The sequence below is a fragment of the Hyla sarda genome, chromosome 3, assembly GCF_029499605.1.
Source record: "Hyla sarda isolate aHylSar1 chromosome 3, aHylSar1.hap1, whole genome shotgun sequence".
Classification (NCBI taxonomy): domain Eukaryota; kingdom Metazoa; phylum Chordata; class Amphibia; order Anura; family Hylidae; genus Hyla; species Hyla sarda.
The window spans coordinates 347,771,803-347,788,379 of record NC_079191.1 but is presented as its reverse complement, the minus strand read 5'-3'; the positions used below and the strand labels follow the sequence as shown (position 1 = coordinate 347,788,379).

At 40.3% G+C, this 16,577-nt stretch overlaps 1 protein-coding gene across 2 annotated transcripts in view; it reads left to right on the top strand.

The window, feature by feature from the left end:
• Positions 1-13,886, top strand: part of CDC42EP3 (CDC42 effector protein 3) — a 38,834-nt gene extending 24,948 nt beyond the window's left edge. For both annotated transcript variants that reach the window (XM_056567515.1, XM_056567516.1), the window contains exon 2: positions 10,198-13,886. In XM_056567515.1, coding sequence (XP_056423490.1) covers positions 10,439-11,215 — 777 coding nt within the window. In that variant the 5' untranslated portion in view covers positions 10,198-10,438 and the 3' untranslated portion in view covers positions 11,216-13,886. The remainder of the gene's footprint in view (positions 1-10,197) is intronic.
• Positions 13,887-16,577: the final 2,691 nt, after the last annotated feature.

Sequence of the window (16,577 nt, the reverse complement as noted above, 5' to 3'; positions counted from 1 at the left end):
ATATACATTATTATTATTAAATATGTACATGTATACATTATAAAATTAGAGTAGAAGAGAGGTGACTAGGGGCTGTCCCACCTGGGGGACCCTACCTGAGCGTAGTTACTCTGACTTTGGGGACGACCATACAAGGTACGGCATGCAATACGGTACCGGGACACCACACTTGAATGGCTACCAAAGTTATATGTGCAGTGTGAACTGCGTTCATAACTAATCCATACTAATAACACTGCAACTAATCTGATCCCTATATATATGGACATTACATTAAAAGCGAAGTTTTATAGGTTCCCTGTTAGTCTTCAGTATATATATATATATATATATATATATATATATATATTGTCTGCTGACACCTCTGTCTGTCTCAGGAACTGTCCAGAGCAGGAGCAAATCCCCATAGCAAACCTCTCCTGCTCTGGACAGTTCCTGAGACAGACAGAGGTGTCAGCAGAGAGCACTGTTGTCAGACAGAAAAGAACAACTCATCTTCAGCAGATAAGTACAGGTAGGATTAAGATTTTTTAATAAAAGTAATATACAAATCTGTTTAACTTTCTGGAGCCAGTTGATTTGAAAAAAAAAAAAAAAGTTTTTCATCAGAGTACCCCTTTAATTTCTCTGGCACTCCCAAGGAAATACCTGAGTACAACACTCAACCACCTCCGTCACTCCCATAGAAATGAATGGATCGTGTGTTGTCTGAATACATACATGATCCACTCATTTCTATGGGAGCGGCAGAGATGCCCTAGTGCTGTAGTTGGGTATTTTAATAGGAGTGCTGAAGAAATTAATGGAGCACGTGCCGTCTGCAGCACATGCTCTCTTTGAGAGCCAGGGGCCCTTTCTGGAGATTGTGGGGGGTCCCAGCAGACGGACTCTCATCATTAGATACCTATCCCATATACTGTGGATAGGAAATAACCTTGTTTTTCACCCGACCACCCCTTTAACAGTGATATGCCACCATTGTCATTATTCTTATTAGTCCTTCCCGCAATGGCGCTTACATTTTTTTTCCCTATATGGCTGCATTCACATCTCGTTTTTGCAATACGGTCCCGTATCCCTTTTTGTACAAAAAACGTATGTCTCCAAACCGGATCGAAACGTATGCACCCGTATGCAACCGTATATGCCTCCTCACGTTTTTAAACCGTATCCGGTTAGAAAACGGATGTCCATTTGCATACGTTTTAATAAGTTTTCCTTGAAAAAAAAGGATACGGTTTTATGTTTGTCAACATTTTAAATAAAGTTCTTTTTTTTATTGAATTTTCCCAAAAAAAGAAAAACAGTATTGTGCAAACCGGATGTAACCATAAGCACATACGGTTCAATTTGGTTACCATAGAACTCCATTTTAAAATAACCGTATACAGGTTGGATACGGTTTTTGACCGGGACACAAAACCGTAGTAGACTGCGGTTTGGTGTACCGTTAAAAACCGTATAAACCCATAAATGATGCAAAACATACACAACCTGATACTACGGTTGGCATACGGTTTACAATGAAATGTCTATATATACGGTTTGCAATACGGTTCGATACGATTTTTTCAATGAAACCAGATACCGCAACCGTATTGCAAAAACGAGATGTGAATGCATCAGACACACAAAAACGTACACTCACAAGCACACTAGGACTACTATTATAGAAAGCCTGCTAGTCTATTCCTGGATTTTGGGAGAACATTTATCCAAAAATATGACAAGAGTAAACAGATGTTACCAGTGAAAGAACAGTATAGATAGGCTTCTATGTTGTGTATCTAAACAAGAGATATATTCAGTCCTGCTACATCTGTGTCTATACCAGTGTTTCCCAACCAGGGTGCCTCCAGCTGTTGCAAAACTACAACTCCTGGCATGCCGGGAGTTGTAGTTTTGCAACAGCTGGAGGCACGCTTGTTGGGTAACACTGGTTTATACACACATACATATATGATTCTTGGTCTTATGACATCATTCTATCATTTCCTTCCATCATGAATAGTATTTTCTTGTATGCCGAGCACATGACTCCGGGAAGAATACCCCCCAGTATCTGCCGAGCCCTGAAAGAGTCATCTATTTCCACTAAATATCCATTCATCTTTCCATTTGTAATCCCTGTTACAAAACATTCATGCAGAATACTGCCCAGGGATGTTCAGTAATGTTATCTCGATGTGGACAGATAGTCAGCAGTTGTTCCCGAAGCATCCGCCCGCCATCTCCTTATGCAGAGACTGTATCCAACAGCTGGTTCAGAGACATTCCTCTATCTTCTCTTTATCTATGTAGGGGTCACTTGATGCCTGTGTATATTTATAGAGAATAGATGCACTGTGGTCAATGTATCCCTGCAGCACAAAACGTACGAAAACAATAGTTCTGTTCTTTAGGAAATGATGATTTGCATAGTATGGTATGGCCTAGCTGTCCCTATCGTCGCTTTTTATTCTATAGAATAATGCCGTGATTTTACAGTATAACTTAACTAGGCACTGTTAGAATCAAAATTTTTTATATGTTGTGCATCTCGCCAAAACATTAAAGGGGTACTCCGCTGAAAACATCTTATCCCCTATCCAAAGCATAAGGGATAAGATGTTAGCGACGGGACCCCTGCGATCTCTGGGCCGAACACAGAAGCTTGCGGCCTCCATGTTTGTGCGTCACGCCATGCCCCCTCCATTCATGTCTATGGGAGGAAGCGTAGTTCATATAGCTGTCACGCCCCCTCCCATAGACGTGAATGGAGGGGGCGTGGTGTCTGGCATCGCCAGTCATCGGGCATAGAGCGGAGTTCGCTCTGTTCAGTGAATGACAGGGGTGCCGCCATGGAGATCGTGGTGGGATCCCCGCAATTAGACATCTTATCCCCTATCCAAAGGATAAGATGTTTCCAGTGGAGCACCCCTTTAATTTTTCTAATATACTTTGTTGAAATATTTTATCTACTTTTAAAAGAAATATCGGCTTAAAAAACACTACTGGGGTCCTCATGTCATTCAAAACATAATCCTGTCCGGCTGCAGCATCATCTTTGTCCCAGCTGAAGCACAGGCAAGGACAAAGTCCAGGAAGTGAGGGCAGGGAAAGTACTCCTCGGTGCTCAATCTTGCCCTATCAGACTGCAGCATGAAAACAGGGAGGAAGGGGTTACAGAGCAGCCTGCAGGGATTGTGCAGGCATAGTGAGTGAGGGCGTGCTCTGTGCTTTCCTTGGACATGCCTGTTCCTGAGCAGTGGATGTTAGAATAAGGGAGAAGCAGAACAGAGGGATTTTGAGACAAATACAGAGGTATGACACATAAAAAAAATATATATGTTAACCTGCATGACCTAGTGAGTAAAATATATTAGCAGTATTTTTTCTGTGATATAACAGGTATACTTTAATACTGTTTTGCTAATGGTTTCCCGTGTGATTTTAACTTCCTGCTGCACAAGGGTGCCACGAGGGTAACTAACCGAAATAGGATTTATACAGCTCCCTTTGAGTTGACTACAATATGCATTTAGTCTGCCCCCCTAATGGGAGCCTGGTACTGTAGACTGTGCATATGTCATTTCTGAAAATGGTGCTAAGAACCCTAATGACCTTAATATATCATTTATATTATAAAGGGGTTATCCAAGAATAGAAAAACGGAGACAGAACAAAGTCGTTTCTTCCAAAAACAGCACCACACCTGTCCTCAGGCTGTGTGTAGTATTACAACTTGGATTCATTCACTTCAAAAGAACTGAGCAGCAATACCACAAACAACCACAGGATAGGTGTGGCACTTTTTTCTATTTTTAAGAAAATTGCTCTTTTTTCTGGATAAGTGATTATTTGTCCATTGGCATGTATGCATCTATGTGATAAATGGTTTGTCAGAAAGCTTTGTTGTTTGTCTGCACTGGCCACGTCTTTAAGTGCACATCCCATGTTAACAATAAATGTTGTTTTAAATGTAGTCAATGTAAACATGAGGGTAAAGAAAGTGCAAAACGATTGTCTTTTTTCGTGGGTTTTTAAAAAATGTGGGAATACCAAGATCTCTATGATCTATTGAGTCTTTCATGTACTATTATCAATGTGAACATGGTGGTGCACTTGAGGTACCTGATGAAGGGTCCAGACTGACCCAGAAATGTGTTATACATTCACAATAAAATACTTTCGTATTTTGTGTCATCCCAGGGTGGTAAGATTTAGAGTTTTATATTGTTTTTAGCCAAGATGGGAGGGGGGGGGGGGTGCTGATTTAGGTCATCCCATCTCTTATCTCATCTGCTGTTACTTTGCCCTTAAGCCATGTCCCTTATATCCAATACCCCACTCATGTTTTTATCATGCATTGGAGAAGGTCCTGTAGTTGGGGCCATCATGATCTAACACTATACTTTTCTCTGCTTTCTCATTGGCCGCCACAGGGGCTACCATTACGTTATGTTCTCCCTTATGGTTTTGTCATTGAACGGAGTGTTTTCAGATTGGTTCTTTGTCACTTTAGTGTGTGATAGTCTACTAATAATGTAATACGTTATGGATGTTATGGATATGTGTGACATCATGTGGATTTGGACATGACACATAATGACCTTGTAAAATCTGGTGAAAGTTTAACTAAACACGTAAACTGTTCTTGCTGACATACACGGCATCAGTGTATACACAACATAAGGATAGTACAGGGTTATCCTCCCTGTCCCTTTAAATCTGTAAAATCCCATTGCCGGTATTATCATACGCTCCCAGAATCCACTTTTCTGATGATTTAGCACTTGCAGGACTGGGATAAATCTCCGGCATCATTTCATTTCACAGGCTCTTTCCTCCCATTTTTCAGAGCTGATTTCATACCAGCAGAACGATTACTTTGGAGAGCGACATAGCAAGAATGTTCCGCCATCAGCATTTCTCTTAATCTTTTTATTTCTGCAAGAACAAATCATTATGTAACCGCTTTAGGCCCAATAACTACATTGAGTAAGAGCGCTTATAATTCAGTTATGGTAATACAGGGTGCGAGCAAACTGGATTGTAAAGTAATTTTGTAATTCCACAAATGGATTTAAGAATGGAGAATTAGACTGTTGTTGTTGTTAGATGATTTCTTTTGAGCATAAGCTGTGATGGTAATAGGACATCGGGATGTCATGTAAACCGGGATCAACTATTCCTGAATGTTATTACAGACATTTACATCACTTGTCATTGATTCTGTTTTACAATGTTTTAAAGGAAACCAAATGGATACCATGTCCCTCATTTACTAAGCTACTTACTTTTTTTTTGGGGGGGGGGGGGGGGGGTTTGGCACACGCTGTTCGCGACATGTCTGCGCCAGTAGCGACATAATGCCTCTCATTTACTAAGCAGGTTTTGTTTTTGTTTTTTTGGTGCAAGCTGTTTGCCACATGTCTGCGCCAGGGCTGCCTCATTGTGCGCCAGCATGCCACATAAATGCATCGAAAAAATCAAGCAAAACCAACTACTCAAATAAAACCAAACAAAAGCGGTGTGGCAACTAATTTGCGTAAGAAACCTAGTTATTTATTAAGGTTTCCGGCTTAAAAAAGAGAATTCTGTGGGAATAATTTCTGACCAAAACAAAGATAGTCTGACAATAACCCTACAAAATCACATTGCCCAATTCCTTCACGCACACAAAAATTATCCACACATGGATTATTAAACCTTCAACAAATACAACCCTAGACTCTTAGTCAATGAGGGCTACTGTGTCACGCTTAGCTCAGAACATGAGGGAGCAGAGCATCACAAAGGGATTCAAAGAACACCATAGACAGACATCATGCACTGCCCCTAGATAGTGTAGGTACAGTGGAGATCAAAAGTTTAGGCACCCCAGGTAAAAATTTGTATTAATGTGCATAAAGAAGCCAAGGAAAGATGGAAAATCTTCAGTTTACCCCTCTTGATGTAATCCCCCGTGTTTAGGATCATTATCCATTTGTAGAAGCTATCCTCTCTTTAACTTCAGCTTTTTCACAGATTGCATCAAGTTAGTATCCAAAATGTGCTGTAATTGTATTGAATCCATTTTTCCTTCTACTCTTGAGATGTTCCCTGTGCCACTGGCTGCAATACAACCCCAAAGCATGATTGATCCACCCCCATGCTTAACAGTTGGACAGAGGTTCTTTTCATTAACTTCTGTTCCCCTTCTTCTCCAAACATACCTTTGCTCATTCCGGCTAAAAAGTTCAATTTTAACCTCATCGGTCCACAGAACTTGTTTCCAAAATGCATCAGGCTTGTCTATATGTTAATTTGCAAAGTTCAAATGCTGATTTTTGTGGTGAGGACGTAGAAGAGGTTTTCTTCCGATGACTATTCCATGAAGACCATATTTGTACAAGTATCTCTTTATAGGGGAATAGTGTACCACAACTCCAGTGTCTGCCAGATCTTTCTGGAGGGATTGTGCAGTCACACGTGGGTTTTGAATTGTTTTTCTCATAATCCTGCGAGCTGTTCTGTCTGATATTTTTTTTGGTCTTCCAGATCTTGCTTTAACTTCCCCTGTTCCTGATGACTGCCATTTCTTAATTACATTCCGAACAGAGGATATTGACATCTGAAAACATTTTGTTATCTTCTTATAGCCTTCTCCAGCTTTGTGAGCGTCAACAATTTTCAGTTTCAGATTTCTAGACAACTGCTTAGAAGAACCCATGGTGCTGATTGTTGGGGCAAGGTCAGATGAGTCTGGGCATTTAAAACCTTTGAGATTGACATCACCTGGTCTTCCCAGATGATGATTGAGAACAATCCATGGCACTGGCAGATCTCAGCTTTGCAAAGGGGGCAATGCTATAAATTCTGCAGGGTGCTTAAACTTTTGCAGACGCCATTTTTTTGTTTTCTGTTATTTTGAAAGTGTAAATGATAGAAATAAAATCTAACTTTTGTTGACATATTATAAGAATGTCTAATCTGTAATTTGATGCCTTTTGGAGATTTTTCCATCTTTCCTTGGCTTCTTTATGCACATTAATACAATTTTTTACCTGGGGTACCCAAACTTTTGATCCCCACTGTATATGAGATAGATAGATAAGGTAGGTAGATGAGATAGATAGTATAGTATAGGATAAGATAGATAGTTTAGGTATATAAGATAGATAGATACCAGAGTAAACTGCAGCACACAAAAGTCCAGTAAACCAGAGTATAGTTTATTCCGTCTTCAGATAGTGTTCACAGAAGAGCTATGTTTAGACCACCTCACATCTGTCTATCTATCTATCTATCTATCTATCTAGCAACAGGAGAATACAGCAGCACACTGCTAGCACAAAGATATAGATGAAACATGAGTATATAGATAAAACATGAGTATATAGATAGAACATGAAAAGCTATACAGCTGTAATGCAATAAATGAAGATATGAAACTATGAAAATATGAGGTACTTAGCTTGCAAATTTGGCGCCAAATAGCGTGGACCGTCCCACCACGGTAAGGTGACCTCATTCTGGGACGGACCCTACACTGTGTATATGCCTCTGTGTGAACAGTACAGCAGGCATGCAAGGTCTGAAACATCCAAGGCACCTTATATACACCTAATAGAGGTGGGTGGGGTGCAGGAGCCAACATGGAGGTAGCCACTCCCCTGTATGTGTAATACAACCAAAGGATAAATTGGCCAGCACTATTGATCCAAACTATCGTAAAAACCTGGCCTGCAGGTGCAAGCTGCTGGGCTAAATATACAGCAACAGGAGAATACAGCAGCACACTGCTAGCACAAAGATATAGATGAAACATGAGTATATAGATAAAACATGAGTATATAGATAGAACATGAAAAGCTATACAGCTGTAATGCAATAAATGAAGATATGAAACTATGAAAATAGATTGATAGATAGATAGAAAGAAAAGGTAATATATCATATATATTATAGTCACACATATTGCTGCTTTTTCATATTGTAATAGTGAGGTTGAGGGAACATTGCATTAAAGACATTCATCGGTATACAGTAGAGTCTATGACCTGTATATAATTCCTCTATACAGTGTACAAATAACATGCCCACAAACCACAGCCAGATGACACAATAAACAGTACCATCATAGCCAGCAGCATGTCCCCTATTAACATCACCAGCTGGATGCCTCCCATACACAATGGTGAATGCTGAGTGTACTGGTACAATTTGCAGTGGTCTTGGGCAGTGAAGTGGTTAATGGATTACATCCCTGATGTGTATTAAATTGTGTCATTGTATATTGTATTATGTGCTGATTCTTTTTATAACATTTACAGAGATCATAATACAAGGATAGATCAAACTGAAAGCGAACATATCAATAATATCCTGGATTTAGTGGTTGTTACTTCAGAAGACAGTGTTGGATTTATGGAAATAGTCATTGCCAGTATCTATATCAGACAAGTGTATATCAGATTAATTTCACTCCAAGAAAGGAAACCACGACACTGGGTAAATTTGCAATTAAAATGCCTTCTTTATTTTAGCATAGCAGGTCAAAGAAGAGCTGGACCAAAACGCCAATGCATTTTGGTCCAGCTCTTCTTTGACCTGGTATGCTACAATAAAGAAGGCGTTTTAATTGCAAATTTACCCAGTGCCGTGGTTTCCTTTCTTGGAGTGAAATTGTGGAGATTCTGTCTTTTTCTACTGAGCACGGGTATGTGGATTCAGCCTCTATATTACAAATACCGTCCAAGCTGTCTGTGAGTGGTGCGGGCTCACACCCTCCCTTTACCGGATATCAGATTAAACTGTAATAGATGTAGAGAGGAGGCAGGACAAATACTGCTCTCAATGACCTGGTGCAATGAATGAATGTTTTCATGTTGGATAGTTGTATAGGGAGAGCTTAATTTGCAGTATGGATGCATGGAGTTGTAAGTAGGTGTTCAATTACCTTTGGTTGTATGGAGCTGTAAGTAGGTGTTCCATCACCTTGGGTTGTATGGAGTTGTAAGTAGGTGTTCCATCACCTTGGGTCGTATGGAGTTGTAACTAATCATTCCTACACTTTGGGATGTCTACTACAGTAGGTGCTCCTTCACTTTGGGATGTATGGAATGATAACTAGTCATTCTTTCATCTCGGGATGTATGGAATTGTAACTTGGCATTCCTTCCTCTTGAGATATATGGAGTTGTAACTAGACAATGCTTCACTTTGTAATGCATAGGCATACCTTTTCGTTGAGATATCTGGAGTTGTAATAATTCCACCCTTCACATAGAGATGTATAGAGTTATAACCAGACATCCCTTCACCTTAGGGTGTATGAAGTTATAACTAGCTATTCCATCACCTTGGGATGAATAAAGTTGTTACTAGGCTTCCCTTCACCTTGGGATGTATAGAGTCATAACTAGGTGTTCTTTTAAAGGGGTACTCCGCCCCTAGACATCTTATCCCCTATCCAAAGGATAGGGGATAAGATGTCAGATCACCGCGGGGCCGCTGCTGGGGAGACCCGGGATCCCCGCTGCGGCACTGCGCTATCATTACAGCACAGAGCGAGTTCGCTCTGTGCGTAATGATGGGCGATACAGGGGACGGAGCCGCGTGACGTTATGGCTCCGCCCCTCGTGACATCATGGCCCGTCCCCTTAATGCAAGTCTATGGCAGGGGGCGTGACGACAGCCGCGCCCCCTCCCATAGACTTGTATTGAAAGGGGTGGGCCGTGATATCACGAGGGGCGGAGCCGTGATGTAACGATGCTCCGGCCCCTGTATTGCGCGTCATTACGTGCAGAGCGAACTCGCTCTGTGCTGTAATGATAGCCCAGTGCCGCAGCGGGGATCCCGGGGCTCCCCAGCAGCGGGACTGTGGCGATCTGACATCTTATCCCCTATCCATTGGATAGGGGATAAGATGTCTAGGGGCGGAGTACCCCTTTAAGTTGGACAAATATTTAGTGTGCTCTCTTGTCCCTTTTATGGTTCATAAAAATAAAAATAAAGGATTTTGAAAGGGAAATTACCTAGTCGTAAAGTCTTGTAAAAGGCTAACATGACCTTGCTGCTATTTTCATTCATGTTGCTTAGTAGAGGAAATCCACTTTAGAAAGTAAAATTGCAGAGTGGAACCATCAGATCTCTCAGTAATTCATGTGTTGAAAGAAAATGAATGACCTGTGAAAATGTGTTATTGAGACACTGTCTTCTGTGTTTTGTAGGTTCCCTTTATTCGAGGAAAGAAACACACATGACACGTATATTGATGCCATTTCCGTCCTGTACTTCTGGACAAGCTTGAAGTCTTCTCAAGACTGGGATTAGCTGAACTTCAAACTACAACTTCAGAATGTTGTTGAGTGCCTACTAAAGCAGCAGAGCCAAGAATGTGACTTTTCCACTGAAACATAGACTTTAAATCGGGTCATTTTATCCTGCGTTGGTACCCAAGACCTTACTAAGATGCCTGCCAAAACCCCCATATACCTAAAGGCTGGAAACAACAAGAAGGGTAAAAAATTTAAACTGAGGGATGTATTGTCCTCAGACTTGATCAGTCCTCCTTTAGGAGATTTTCGGCATACTATACACATTGGTAAAGATGGACAACATGATGTCTTTGGTGATATCTCTTTTCTTCAAGGTAACTATGAACTGTTGCCAGGAAACCAAGGAAGACCAAGAAATGGTCATTTGAATGGACATGGACACAATGAATTTCTGAGGGCAAACAGCACTTGTGAGGCAGTATTTTCTGACACATCTTCACCCGTTCTTAAAAATGCAATCTCTTTACCAACAATTGGTGGTTCACAAGCATTGGTCTTGCCCTTGTTGTCTGCTGTAACTTTTAACTCTAAAAGGGACTCTTACAGCCCTTCTAAGTCACCCAGACTTAGCTGTGAGCCAGTGTTAGAGGAAAAGTTGATGGAAAAGTGTGAGCCTTATGGAAGCGAGCACCAATTCGACCGTGAAAGCTCATGGAAAGTCAGTGGCTCAGCGTCGTGCTCCACCAATGGAAGATCAAGCCATTCATCTAGTCTCTCTGAACAATATAGTGATTGGCAAGGGCTTGACTTGTTTGAAGATAGCCATGGTCCTTGTGATGTTGGGAACACTGATTTAAAAACAGAGGAGTCTCTTTCTGACTTGGCAGGATCTCTTTTAACCCTACAGCTTGACTTGGGCCCTTCCCTTTTGGATGAGGTGCTTCATGTAATGGACAAGAATAAACCATGAAACAGTTAACTCACAGGGTTCTTCAGACACATGGTACATATACACTATTTAACAGCAGCGATTCCATTTTGGTCCACATGTTTTTGGATATCTTTCCACAGGGCATGTTTTTCATGGTTAGTAGCAATACTGGAGTGAAAGATTCTGTTTCTGTTCTTAATATGAAACCAATGTAAATATGAAGGTCAACTTTTCCATTTTAATGTATTGTTTAACAGTTTTTGGACATTATTTGAATAACCTATGTGGATCACGACTGTTAAGTCACCAATCTACCTATATGAGATACTTCTGTAGAACTTCAGTTTGTTAGCAAACCATTGCTTTTTTTCATAATCTAGTCCCTCTGTGTGAGAACTCTAAATGTGATCCCTTAATACTTCGGACTATACTATTAAGCATATCTGTGGGTCTTTTTTTTACAAACATCTTACACAATTGGGGGATATTTTGATATCTGCATACAGATATGGACTCTTCATTTTACTTCACTTGTATTTTTCTATTCATGTCAATGAATGTTGCATTTTATGATATATTTCAAATGACAATTCAGCTTTAGCAATAAGTGTCTTTAAATTTCCATTTTACATAAAGAGTTTATGATGCCAAGCGTTAAGCTCCATGAAAGGTTTCGATGATCATAAGTTATTTCTGTTTAAATATCCTTGTATGTGCCTTTGTATTTTTTACTGCAAAGTTTGTATTTTTTAGATACTGCATCACCATTTGTATTGCTTGCAGATTTTTCATTGCAGGTCTGTTTTATATTTTTGTGAGTGTTCAAAGACATGCACATCTTTTTTTTTATTTTTTTTATCTTATGTAAGTCCTACAAATGCTTACAGCTTCTATGTTACTTATGTAAATGAAGCCTTCATTCAACACATCGATCAAATGCCTACAATGAATAGTTCAGGGGGTACTCCAGTGGAAATTTTTTTTTTTTAATCAACTGGTGCCACAAAGTTTAACTGATATTTAAATGTATTCTATTTAAAAATCTTAATTCTTCCAGTACTTATCAGCTGCTGTATGCTCCACAGTAAGTTGTAATTCTTTCTGGAGTTCTTTTCAGTCTGACCACAGTGCTCTCTTGTCAGGAACTGTCCAGAGTACAAGCAAAACCCCATTGCAAACCTATCCTGCTCTGGACAGTTCCTTATATGGACAGAGATGTCAGCAGAGAGCACTGTGGTCAGTAGTGTTGCTCGCGAATATTCGCAATTCAAATTTTATTCGCGAATATCGCATATTCGCGAATATTCGCGAATATAGCGCTATATATTCGTAATTACGAATATTCGTTTTTTTTATTTTTTTTATTTTATTTTTTTTCACAGTACACATCACAGTGATCATCTCTCTCTGCTTCCAGCTTGTGTGGTGTAAAGAAAGCTCTAATACTACTGTGTGAGACCGGTGTGCGTATTTTTGCATATGCGAAAATTTACATATGCTAATTTTCGCATATGTTAATTTTCGCACAACGCGAATATTCGCATATGCGAAAATACAACGAGAATATTACGAATATGCGAATATTCGCGAATATGACGAATATTCGTCCGAATATTCGCGAATTCGAATATGGCCTATGCCGCTCAACACTAGTGGTCAGACTGAAAAGAACTCCAGAAAGAAATACAACGTCCTGTGTAGCAAACAGCAGCTCATAAGTACTAGAAGGGTTAAGATTTTTAAATAGAAGTAATTTACAAATCTGTTTAACTTTGTGGCAAAAATTTGATTTGCACCTGAGTACCCCTTTAACTGGTTGAAAGACAGTATTTATAGATTTTAGCTTGTAAAAGGGAAACTAAACTCTAAATTTATAAGTTGGCTTTGAACATTAAAAAGAAATGCAATATCTTTATCAGTTTCTTACAGTCTACGATTAAGCACTTGACGGTGCGAAACGAGTCAGATGTTCCTGCTCTGTATTGTGACTCCTTGCCAAAGCAGAAATAAAGCAAAGATTCTTATGCATATCCAGTGCCGGACATTCTTCCTTTTTGAATTTTTTTTTTTATCGTTTACTCATTTCACTAATTGTATTTGACTTAAAGGGGTAATCCAGTACTAGGCATCTTATCCCCTATCTACAGGATAGGGGATAAGTGTGTGTTTGCAGGGGTTCTAGTTGCTGGGACCCCCCCATGATCTCCTCATTCTGGTAATCCACATGCACAAAGTGATCTCCGCTACATGCCAGATTACTGTTGACGAAGCTGTGACCGACACGCCCCCTCCATATATCTCTATGAGAGAGATGAAGATACACAAGCGCTGTATCTCCGTCTCTCCTATAGACATGAATAGAGGGGGAATGTTGGCCACGGCTGCTCCGCAGGAGATCACGGGGTCACAGCGATCTGACCTCCCCCAATCAGGCATCTTATTTTCTAGCCTTTAACTAGAGCATAAGATGTCTAGTACTGGAGTACCCCTTCAATTAGATGTGCTATGAAGTCCACTTATTTTAGTGTTGAGTTTCCCTTTATGAATGCAGCCAATACTATGTACAGTAGTACATCTGCAATACCGTAAACAGTGTTTGTTGGATTTACTCTGTCACTTTAATGAACACAAATAAAAAGCACTTGTAATTTTTGTTTGAATTAAAGTTTAAATATTAAAATTAAATAAATTTACTTTACATAAAATACAAAAACAATGTGCAGATGATTTATTATTAGCAAAGTAGCATATACTTGAGGCCAATTCTGCTTGTTATAAAAGAAACATATTTCCAATATTTCTTTGATTTACCGGTAAATTAAAACATTTTATAGTGCATCAGTATTTTTTTCCCCGTTAGATTTATAAAGAATCCAAATCCAAGAAAAGATAATTATTGATAGCCAGATAAAAGAATCAAACATATTGTTTGTTAAATTTTATCAAAATTATACAATATTGTTCTCAGGGATTGTTTTGAAATTAGACTGAATTAAAAAATTATTTGTTTAATTTATAAAATACTAGCTGAGAACCCGGCTTTGCCCAGTTTTTCCTTCCTAATCCCTGTTGTGGAGGAAAATCAACAGAGGAAGCTTTTGACTTCATATCCCGTCCTCATATATAGTTGTCATATCGCAACCCCATATCCCGTCCTCATACCCCGACCTCCTATCCCAACCTCCTATCCCGTCCTCCTATCCCATCCTTCTATCCCGTCCTCATATCCCGTCCTCCTATCTCGACCTCCTATCCCAACCTCCTATCCCGACCTCCTATCCTGACCTCCTATCCCGACCTCCTATCCTGACCTCCTATCCCGTCCTCCTATCCTGTTCACCTATCTCAACCACCTATCTTGACCTCCTATCCCATCCTCATATCCCATCCTCCTATCCCGTCCTCCTATCTCGACCTCCTATCCCGACCTCCTATCCTGTCCTCATATCCCTTCCTCCTATCTCGACCTCCTATCTCGACCTCCTATCCCAACCTCCTATCTCGACCTCCTTTCCCGACCATCCCGTCCTCCTATCTTGACCTCCTACCTCGACCTCCTATCTCGACCTCCTATCCCAAACTCCTATCCCAAACTCTTATCTTGACCTCCTATTCTGTCCTCATATCCCGTCCTCCTATCGCGACCTCCTATCCCGACCTCCTATCCTGTCCTCATATCCCGTCCTCCTATCTCGACCTCCTATCTCGACCTCCAATCCCAACCTCCTATCTAGACCTCCTTTCCCGACCATCCCGTCCTCCTATCTTGACCTCCTACCTCGACCTCCTATCTCGACCTCCTATCCCGACCTCCCATCCCGTCCTCATATCCCGACCTGTAAAATGTGTAGCAGGTATTGAAATATCTCCAGCCGTACAGAATTTATGTGGGGACATACATTTCCTATTGATTTGTATGGGACTTTATACAAAAACCCCAACCCTCACAAATGGGGGTAGTTAAGGATTAAATTAACTATCCTAAATTTTAAGTGGACATATAAGTAACATGTGACCAAGTATTATCGAAATATCTCCAGCTGTTTGGAAGTTATGCAGTAACATATATTTCCCATAGACTTGTATGGGACTTTAAACAAAAACCCCAACACTGGCAAATGGGGGTGAGTAAGGGTTAAATCACCTATCCTATGTTTGTTGATGACATATAAGTAACATGTGCCAAGTTTCATGTTAATATCTTTAGCCGTTTGGACGTGATGCTGGAACATACACACACACACACACACACACACACACACATACATACACACAAAAAGGGCTCTAGGTCTTCCCCAGGAAACTATAGACCGGTAAGTTTAACGTGCATTGTGGGTAAATTGTTTGAAGGACTTATAAGGGATTACATACAGGAATACATAGGGGATAATTGTATTATAAGTGATAGCCAGCATGGGTTTACTAAGGATAGAAGTTGTCAAACCAATCTAATTTGCTTTTATGAAGAGGTGAGTAGAAGCCTTGACAGAGGAATGGCTGTGGATATAGTGTTTCTGGATTTTGCTAAAGCATTTGATACTGTCCCTCATAGACGTCTGACAGGTAAGTTAAGGTCTTTGGGTTTGGAAATTTTAGTTTGTAACTGGATTGAACACTGGCTCATGGATCGTACCCAAAGAGTGGCGGTCAATGATTCGTACTCTGATTGGTCCCCGGTTTTTAGTGGTGTACCCCAAGGTTCAGTACTGGGCCCGCTGTTGTTTAATTTATTTATTAATGATATAGAGGATGGTATTAACAGCTCTGTTTCTATCTTTGCAGATGACACCAAGCTTTGTAGCACAGTACAGTCTATAGAGGATGTGCATAAGTTACAAGATGACTTGGATAGACTAAGTGTCTGGGCATCCACTTGGCAAATGAGGTTCAATGTGGATAAATGTAAAGTTATGCATCTGGGTACTAATAACCTGCATGCATCGTATGTCTTAGGGGGGATTAAACTGGCAGAGTCACTGGTAGAGAAGGATCTGGGTGTACTTGTAGATCACAGACTACAGAATAGCATGCAATGTCAGGCTGCTGCTTCCAAAGCCGGCAGGATATTGTCATGTATCAAAAGAGGCATGGACTCAAGGGACAGGGACATAATACTCCCCCTTTATAAATCATTGGTACGGCCTTACCTGGAATATGCTGTTCAGTTTTGGGCACCTGTCCATAAAAGGGACACTGCGGAGTTGGAAAGGGTGCAGAGACGCGCGACTAAACTAATATGGGGAATGAAACATCTTAGCTATGAGGAGCGATTAAAGGAGTTACAATTGTTTAGTCTTGAGAAGAGACGTTTAAGGGGGGGATATGATAAACGTATATAAGTATATTAATGGCCCATACAAAAAATATGGAGAAAAACTGTTCCAGGTTAAACCCCCCCAAA